We start from the raw sequence: 9835 nt of genomic DNA on the forward strand, positions 1-9835 counted from the left end.
GGGTGAGTCCTGTGAGTAGTTCAGGGGCAGTCGGAAAAATGATTTACTACACTAACAATTGTTTAGAAGAATGTCTTCATTGATCTTGCCTCCTGAATTGCTGTCAAAGTTCAGCAGATTGATGGATTCAACTTTGAAATGTACAGAGGAGGCCTCATCCCTGACCCCTGACCCCTGACCCCCTGCAGGGGCTGACGTCCACCCACCATAGTTTCTCAGAGTCAATGGATTTAAAGAAACATTTAAACACAAGATGATGAACAAATATAAAACTGAAGTATGATCACCAGAGTGTACATGGAATGAGTTTGGGACTTTTGGGTGGACAAAAGGCTATAATGTACAATATATTTAATACCTATACTTAATAATAATAATATATTAACTTTCATTTATAGATAAAATATGCTGAGGCTGCAGCCGACACCTCTTCTGTCTAGTGGACAGAATGTAGAACTGCGTCACGTTGCGTGATCCCTCACAGGTTAGACTGGTTTTCACGTCACACGTGTTGTTTTTAGACGTTGACTGTAGTTATGAGGATGTGACTCGTCCTGGGATCAAACTCAGACACTGGGACTGACGAGGGACAACCAGCGACTTCTTCTCTCCACACGTCTCCTGTTCACACGAAGGTGGAACGTGTCTGTGAGTGGAGCTCAGGTGAGTTCAGAACATCAGCAGGTGAGAATCTGTGACAGTCTGATGATCACATGGTGTCGACTCACTGTTTCACACTAGAAATGTTCCTGGACGAGCTGCGTCGCTCACGTTGTGACACAAGAGTTTGGTTCTTCAGAGTTTCTCTCTCTGAGTTCAAGCGAGCGCTTTGAGAACGATGTGCATGTTTCACCGTTGACAGAAGTTTGACAGTAATCTGAGCTCACGCTCAGGGAGTGTCACAACCGGTCGGACGTACACTTGATCTAATCACCACCGTGTTCCAGTGCTTCTGATGGAAAGAGCAGCTGCTTCCTGTCACATGTTATCAGGAATGACAAGTGATGTGTCACGTGACGGAGACCTGGTGGTGAAGCAGCGCTCGCAGCAGGTGGAGGACGAACTGATAATGAGCCATGAACCGTCTGCTGATTCTCCATCTGCCTCTGACGTTTCAGCTGCTGACAGTTTGATCATAATTCATCTTTGTTCAGGTTCAAACTACTTTTCATGTGTAACTTGTGTGTTTGTGTCAGGATGAAGAAGCAGAGACCAGACGCTCCTGAACCCAGCGGTGTGTCCATGAAGAGTGACCGGTCTATACGGCAGCCTCTTAACTTTAAAGATGGACGACCTGCTGATGGAAGGTGAGAAGTTATCTCACCTGCATTGTTCAGAATCAGCAGCTCTGCTGCCCTCTGCAGGTCAACACTGAAAGAGAGAGAATTGGACTTAGAATAATGATAATAAAAATAATAATAATCATGAGAAAATTATATCATTTCACACGTGCAGATGTTAGTCTTCAGCACCAATTCAACAATCGCGAGTTGTACAGGCAGCTGCGAGCGTGAAACTGGCACCTGTGGGTATAGAAGTGAGCAGCACAAGTGTGTCTGCTTTGCGAGCGCTGGAAGGTAAGCATGCTCTCGAAGTTGATTTCTGCTCGTGTGGATGAAACTGACTTTTGACATTTTGGGGTGGAAACCAAGGGAGGCACTGGCCCTCCTATGATTGGTCACTTGCTTTGAAAACAGTCACACCCACACGCAGCCTCGTACCTTGATTGACAGCTATAGAGGAAAGAAGGGAGACGGTACGGCCAGAATCTTTTCATTTTATTTAAGGTTTGACAGCCAGGTTTAGCTGTAAAATGCAATCTGTGTCAGCCTGATAACATGGGAGAAGTAATTGTATAGGGTATTATTCTGAATAAGACTAATGCCCCATTACCAGACAGTAGGAAGGGTCATGATGGTTTGATAGTAATTGTTATTTTATGTAGTTATGATTTGCGCAGCATTTTATTCTGAGTCACAGCCATTTTATGATATTTTAATTTCACTGATTCGGACGTTCATTTACCTGACGAACTCGCTTATTCTGGCGGTACAACAACTGTGACCTTCCTCCAACAACAGCTGTCAATCAAGGTACGAGGCTGCGTGTGGGTGTGGCCGTTTTCAAAGCAAGTGACCAATCATAGGAAGGCCAGTTGTTGAATTGGTGCTAGAAGGCTAATATCTGCATGTGTGAAATATTATAATTTGTTGTTGAGCATGTTTTACATAAACCTGATGCCCTAGTAGAAAGTCTGTTGTAATGATCCAGATGAGATGAGATGAACATGTGTATTATGGTCTCTATGTCTTTAAGAGTTAATAATATTTTTGATATAAGTTTGTTTGAAATATTTCTAAGATGGCAAAACATGATGATACAAGGTTTGACTCAAAACTTAAATTCCTTGCAAACCAGACGCCAAGCTTCCTTAACATGTTCCACTAGGAAACCAGCAGCTGGCAGAATTTGTTTTGTCATGAATTGTGTTCCAATGACACGTATCTCTGTATTGCTAAAGTTAACTGTTTCAAGTCAGCGTGATCACATCATGTGATATGTCTTGTATGGTTTTGCGTCCACATGTCAATATACTATGTCAAAGTGTAAAAATAATCTGGTATGTGTGTCTGGTCATATAGGCAATGTTCTGCTGAATAAAGGTGACAAACATTGTCACGGTAAACATTTTTTAGGGCAAAATCAAAAGCTTTCAAAAATGGCCAAAATAACCCAGGACTCCATGGGGTTTAGCTGAAGAAATCTTTAAGAACTGCAGTTTCTTATGTCAGTAAAATAAGCAAAATGTGAACTCAGCTGTCCAGGATGGGTAGGTCAAAGAGGAAGGTACATCAGTGTATCATCAGCATAGCAAAGGAAGTTTGAAACATTTTCACGAAAAAGAGTCAAGGATTAATTGTATTGTCTTTATGGTTTCTGGCAGTTTCTGAAAAACATTGTGTTCTTTTAAATGCTTTTTTCATCTATTACCTTTTATTCATCCCTGACTAACCTTCTGTAGTTTTTCAGATTAAGGTTTTGGATCCTTAAGAGGTACAGTGTCATCTCACATTTGTCCCTGATGAGTCGGATGACTTCCTCTGGGTGTTCCACGTTCTCCGGCTTCCTGGAAACTCTTTCTACACGGACACATCTCTGTCGTAGGTGTTGAGGAGGATCCTCTGTAGTCGAGGTCAAAGAATATCTTCCCTCCTCACTGAGCAGGGAGATGAATCTAAACTGATCTGTGGTCTAAGAGTTCTTCTCCTCAGGAGTGTTGTGACCAGAGGTCATCAGGCATTTATGGTCTTCAACAAGGTGACCCAGCTAAGACTGATGAAACCCTGACTAGTGTCCCAGAATTACCATTCCTTTTTACCCATCACCATCTGGAGGTGGTGGTGGTCAACAGGTCTGGGCCTGATGGCTCTGATCCTTGACAAACCTGTGAAGCCTGCAGAGATATTTATTTCCCTGAAAGTTGATGTTTCCTCCACAGAGATGGACAGCAGAGCTCAGAGGTCCACAGTGATCAGTCAGCCCAGCAGCATCAACCGGACCTGGACTCCATATTTATGGTCTGTAAACGCACAATCACATTTCGGTTAGATTCACCAGCAGGTCTTCACACTGACACATGAACCGCATGTTGTCATTTGCAGTTTAAATTAAATGTTCATCATCTGTTCCAGCTGCTGGAGGACAACATTATCAATTTTGTGAAGGAAGAACTGAAGAGAGTCCAGAGGGTCCTGAGACCAGATTACCCAGAATGCTTAGAGAGTCAGAGGGAGGATGAGGAGGTGTTGGATGGTGAGGATGAAGAGCAGAGGAAGAGCAGTAGAGAGGCGTTTCTGAAGATCACACAGAACTTCCTGAGGACGATGAAGCAGGAGGAGCTGGTTGACTATCTGCAGAGAAGTGAGAGGTTTTCTCTAAAGATTCATCATGATGGGACATTTACCAACGTCTCAAGAGATGGACAGACACTTGTTCATATTCTCAGGAAATAATCTACTTTATGATTTTTGTATTGATTTGTTGTTAGTCCATTCAGAAAGTCCAGCTGCAGTTTGTCAATGGAAACTCAAGTCCAGCCTGAAGGAGAAGTTCCAGTGTGTGTTTGAGGGATTCGCTAAAGCAGGAAACCCGATGCTCCTGAATCAGATCTACACAGATCTCTACATCACAGAGGGAGGGACTGGAGAGGTCAACGATGAACATGAGGTCAGACAGATTGAAACAGCTTCCTGGAAACAAGACAGACCAGAAACAACCATCAGACAAGAAGACATCTTTAAAGCCTCACCTGGAAGAGACCAACCAATCACAAGAGTGATGACAAAGGGAGTGGCTGGCATCGGGAAAACAGTCTTAACACAGAAGTTCACTCTGGACTGGGCTGAAGACAAAACTAACCAGGACGTCCAGTTAATGTTCCCATTCACTTTCAGAGAGCTGAATGTGCTGAAAGAGAAAAAGTTCAGCTTGGTGGAACTCGTCCATCTCTTCTTTCCTGAGACCAAAGAAGCAGGAATCTGCAGGTTTCACAAGTTCCAGGTCGTGTTCATCTTTGACGGTCTGGACGAGTGTCGACCTCCTCTGGACTTCAACAGCACTGAGATCCTGACTGATGCTACAGCCTCCACCTCAGTGGACGTGCTGCTGACAAACCTCATCAGGGGGAAACTGCTGCCGTCTGCTCGCCTCTGGATAACCACACGACCTGCAGCAGCCAATCAGATCCCTCCTGAGTGTGTTGACCTGGTGACAGAGGTCAGAGGCTTTACTGATCCACAGAAGAAGGACTACTTCAGGAAGAGGTTCAGAGATGATGAGGAGAAGGCCGACAGGATCATCTCCCACATCCAGACTTCACGAAGCCTCCACATCATGTGCCACATCCCAGTCTTCTGCTGGATCACTGCTACAGTTCTGGAAAACATGTTGAAGACCAGAGAGGGAGGAGAGCTGCCCAAGACCCTGACTGAGATGTACATCCACTTCCTGGTGGTTCAGGCCAAACAGAAGAACGTCAAGTATCATGGAGGGTCTGAGACAGATCCACACTGGAGTCCAGAGACCAGACACATGATCGAGTCTCTGGGAAAACTGGCTTTTGAGCAGCTGCAGAAAGGAAACCTGATCTTTTATGAATCAGACCTGACAGAGTGTGACATCGATATCAGAGCAGCCTCAGTGTACTCAGGAGTGTTCACACAGATCTTTAAAGAGGAGCGTGGCCTGTACCAGGACAAGGTGTTCTGCTTCGTCCACCTGAGTGTTCAGGAGTTTCTGGCTGCTCTTCATGTCCATCAGACCTTCATTGAGTCTGGACTCAATCTGATGTCAGAAGAATCATCAAACAAACTGACACGTCTCCATCAGAGTGCTGTGGATGAGGCCTTACAGAGTCCAAATGGACACCTTGACTTGTTTCTCCGCTTCCTCCTGGGTCTTTCCCTGCAGACCAATCAGACTCTCCTCCGAGGCCTGTTGACACACACAGGAAGTAGCTCACAGACCAATCAGGAAACAGTTCAGTACATCAAGAAGAAGCTCAATGAGGATCTGTCTCCAGAGAGAAGCATCAACCTGTTCCACTGTCTGAATGAACTGAACGATCGTTCTCTAGAGGAGGAGATCCAACAGTTCCTGAGATCAGGACGTCTGTCCACACAGAAACTGTCTCCTGCTCAATGGTCGGCTCTGGTCTTCATCTTACTCTCATCAGGAGAAGATCTGGACATCTTTGACCTGAAGAAATACTCTTCTTCAGAGGAGGCTCTTCTGAGGCTGCTGCCGGTGGTCAAAGCCTCCAACAGAGCTCTGTAGGTGGACCAAGAAAATGATGTTGCATCAATTTACTATTATTTTACTTTGTCAGAACTAAAACATGTTTTCATCACTAACTCCTCTTCAGGCTGAGTGGTTGTAACCTGACAGAGAGAAGCTGTGAAGCTCTGTCCTCAGTCCTCAGCTCCCAGTCGTCCAGTCTGAGAGACCTGGACCTGAGTAACAACAACCTGCAGGATTCAGGAGTGAAGCTGCTGTCCGCTGGACTGAAGAGTCCAAACTGTCAACTGGAAACTCTCAGGTCAGAAATCAACAGTTTGAAATGCTTCCTTACTTCCTGGTGGGCATCAGTGGAGACTCAGATGACCTCCAGTGTTGTGGTTTTGTTAATTTCAGTCTGTCAGGTTGTCTGGTCACAGAGGAAGGTTGTGCTTCTCTGGCCTCAGCTCTGAGCTCCAACCCCTCCCATCTGAGAGAGCTGGACCTGAGCTACAATCATCTAGGAGCCTCCGGAGAGAAGCTACTGTCTGCTGGGCTGGAGGCTCCTCACTGGAGACTGGACACTCTCAGGTATGGACACACAACAAGAACTCAGTCTCTTTCTGTTATTTCCTGTTTCTCAGTTTGGGTCCGTCATCATCAAACACGTCTCATTTCTGTTCGTTGTGTTCAGAGCAGTGAGTCGACAAGTCATTGATCAGATGGATGGATCAGTATTGTGTTGAAGTATAGATGAAGTCATAGGTTCCTGATCACTAGATCAACTGGAACTAATGTTTCATTATTCACTTTTTGTCTTTATGAAAATAAATGTATCATCATACAGCGACAGCACTCAGGTGCTTCTGTTCCATCTTCTTCTTTCTTCTCCTTTCTTCTTCTTCACATCTTTTCTTCTTCCTCTTCCTCCTCCTCAGTCTGGACTCGTCTCCTCCTCTTCCTCCTCAGGACTCATATTGATATAAAATCATTCTGCCTGTTTCTTCCTCAGGATGGATCATGGTGGAGAGCAGTGGTCGAAAGCAGGTCTCAGGAAGTGTAAGTGTGGATTTAATGACTTTCATGGTGACAGAAGATCACACTGTCAGTTTACAGGAAATAACAACATATCAGTAAATAATCAATCGATAAACCATCAGATGAGTCAGATGATGAAGCTGTGCTGTGTCTCGTTCTCTCCTCAGATTCATGTGAACTGGAACTGGACACAAACACAATGAACAACAACCTCAAACTGTCTGACGACAACAGGACGGTGAAGATAGGGAGACCGAATCAGTCGTATCCTGATCATCCAGACAGATTTGACTTCTGGTCTCAGCTGATGTGTATAGATGATGTGACTGGTCGTTGTTACTGGGAGGTCGAGTGGAGTGGAAAAGTTTATATATCAGTGAGTAACAGAGGAATCAGGAGGAAAGGAAACAGTGAAGACTGTTGGTTTGGAAGAAATGATCAGTCCTGGAGTCTGAGATGCTCTGATCATGATGGTTACTCTGTCTGTCACAATAACAGACAAACATCCATCAGCTCGTCCTCCAGGTCTCAGAGAGTAGGAGTGTATGTGGACTGTCCTGCTGGGACTCTGTCCTTCTACAGTGTCTCCTCCGACTCACTGATCCACCTCCACACCTTCACAACCACATTCACTCAACCTCTGTGTCCTGGGTTCAGGATAGGGTCCTGGTCTGGTTCCTCAGTGTCTCTGTGTTCTCTGTAGGAGGTGGAGTCTGGTTCCTCAGTGTCTCTGTAGGAGGTGGAGTCTGGTTCCTCAGTGTCTCTGTAGGAGGTGGAGTCTGGTTCCTCTGTGTTCTCTGTAGGAGGTGGAGTCTGGTTCCTCTGTGTCTCTGTAGGAGGTGGAGTCTGGTTCCTCTGTGTTCTCTGTGTTCTCTGTAGGAGGTGGAGTCTGGTTCCTCTGTGTCTCTGTAGGAGGTGGAGTCTAGTTCCTCTGTGTTCTCTGTAGGAGGTGGAGTCTGGTTCCTCAGTGTCTCTATGTTCTCTGTAGGAGGTGGAGTCTGGTTCCTCAGTGTCTCTGTAGGAGGTGGAGTCTGGATCCTCTGTGTCTCTGTAGGAGGTGGAGTCTGGTTCCTCAGTGTCTCTGTAGGAGGTGGAGTCTGGTTCCTCTGTGTTCTCTGTAGGAGGTGGAGTCTGGTTCCTCTGTGTCTCTTTAGGAGGTGGAGTCTGGTTCCTCTGTGTTCTCTGTAGGAGGTGGAGTCTGGTTCCTCTGTGTTCTCTGTAGGAGGTGGAGTCTGGTTCCTCTGTGTGTCTCTGTAGGAGGTGGAGTCTGGTTCCTCTGTGTCTCTGTAGGAGGTGGAGTCTGGTTCCTCTGTGTTCTCTGTAGGAGGTGGAGTCTGGTTCCTCTGTGTCTCTGTAGGAGGTGGAGTCTGGTTCCTCTGTGTTCTCTGTAGGAGGTGGAGTCTGGTTCCTCAGTGTCTCTGTAGGAGGTGGAGTCTGGTTCCTCTGTGTTCTCTGTAGGAGGTGGAGTCTGGTTCATCAGTGTCTCTGTAGGAGGTGGAGTCTGGTTCCTCAGTGTCTCTTGTTGTGTTCACACTGTGTCGACTCTGACACTTACTTCTCTCACATGATTGGACCAGTGTCCAGCAGCTTCTGATGTTGATCCATGTCGTTTAGTTCACTCAAAGGTTTCGGAGTCAATGTTCAGGTCAAATCTATTGTAGTGTGAAAAATACTTCTGTGTTTGAGACGTTTATCAGCCCCTGAGTAAAGACCTGTTATGATCCTCTAATAACAGACATTATAATAAACTTATGTATGTGATATTGGGTCGAGGTGATTCTTCATAAAGAGTCCTGTCAGCATCAATCACAGATACACAGCAGATGATCTTATTTAACCAGGTTTTACACATTGAGACCACAAACAGAAGAAACACGTCATCAATTCAAAATCATGTGTGTAAACCATTTGTGTATTTTCTTATGATCAATAATCTTACATTTTAAACAAAAATACAGTTTGACACAAAGAAACAACAGCTGACATCAAGAAGTTTATGATTAATTCAGTAAAACCACAAGATTTATATGTGACATGACTGTTTTGCTTTTACTGTTGTTGATGTTTAATATTAATAAAAGATGATGATGTCTTCAAACAGTTGTGGCTTTATTCATGTTCTCACAATGTAGAGTAACATACTGTCCTCATATACACTGTAGACAGACACACTGTCTTCATATACACTGTAGACAAACACACTGTCCTCATATAAACTGTAGACGAACACTGTCCTCATATACACTGTAGACAAACATTGTCCTCATATAAACTGTAGACAAACACACTGTCCTCATATACACTGTAGACAAACATTGTCCTCATATACACTGTAGACAAACATTGTCCTCATATAAACTGTAGACAAACACACTGTCCTCATATACACTGTAGACAAACATTGTCCTCATATAAACTGTAGACGAACACTGTCCTCATATACACTGTAGACGAACACTGTCCTCATATACACTGTAGACAATCATTGTCCTCATATAAACTGTAGACGAACACTGTCCTCATATACACTGTAGACAAACACTGTCCTCATATACACTGTAGACAAACATTGTCCTCATATACACTGTAGACAAACATTGTCCTCATATACACTGTAGACAAACACACTGTCCTCATATACACTGTAGACAAACATTGTCCTCATATACACTGTAGACAAACATTGTCCTCATATACACTGTAGACAAACACTGTCCTCATATACACTGTAGACAAACACACTGTCCTCATATACACTGTAGACAAACACTGTCCTCATATACACTGTAGACAAACACACTGTCCTCATATACACTGTAGACAAACACTGTCCTCATATACACTGTAGACAAACACACTGTCCTCATATACACTGTAGACAAACACACTGTCCTCATATACACTGTAGACAAACACTGTCCTCATATACACTGTAGACAAACACACTGTCCTCATATACACTGTAGACAAACACTGTCCTCATATACACTGTAGACAAACACACTGTCCTCATATATACTGT

General features: G+C 44.4%; 1 protein-coding gene across 2 annotated transcripts; it reads left to right on the forward strand.

The window, feature by feature from the left end:
- Positions 1 to 509: 509 nt before the first annotated feature.
- On the forward strand, positions 510 to 8911 carry LOC118289965 (NLR family CARD domain-containing protein 3-like). Of its 2 annotated transcripts, none has more exons than XM_047328595.1 (10): positions 510 to 663; positions 1197 to 1307; positions 3500 to 3578; positions 3693 to 3921; positions 4049 to 5831; positions 5924 to 6097; positions 6193 to 6366; positions 6788 to 6834; positions 6981 to 7519; positions 8308 to 8911. In XM_047328595.1, the coding sequence occupies exons 2-9, from the start codon at positions 1198 to 1200 to the stop codon at positions 7514 to 7516; spliced, it is 3132 nt and encodes a 1043-aa protein (XP_047184551.1). In that variant the 5' UTR covers positions 510 to 663; position 1197; the 3' UTR covers positions 7517 to 7519; positions 8308 to 8911. The 2 variants fall into 2 exon arrangements, with proteins under 2 accessions (XP_047184551.1, XP_047184550.1); XM_047328594.1 differs by lacking the exon at positions 510 to 663 and adding an exon at positions 1456 to 1577.
- Positions 8912 to 9835: the final 924 nt, after the last annotated feature.

The sequence above is a fragment of the Scophthalmus maximus genome, chromosome 18 (genome assembly GCF_022379125.1).
Source record: "Scophthalmus maximus strain ysfricsl-2021 chromosome 18, ASM2237912v1, whole genome shotgun sequence".
NCBI lineage: Eukaryota > Metazoa > Chordata > Actinopteri > Pleuronectiformes > Scophthalmidae > Scophthalmus > Scophthalmus maximus.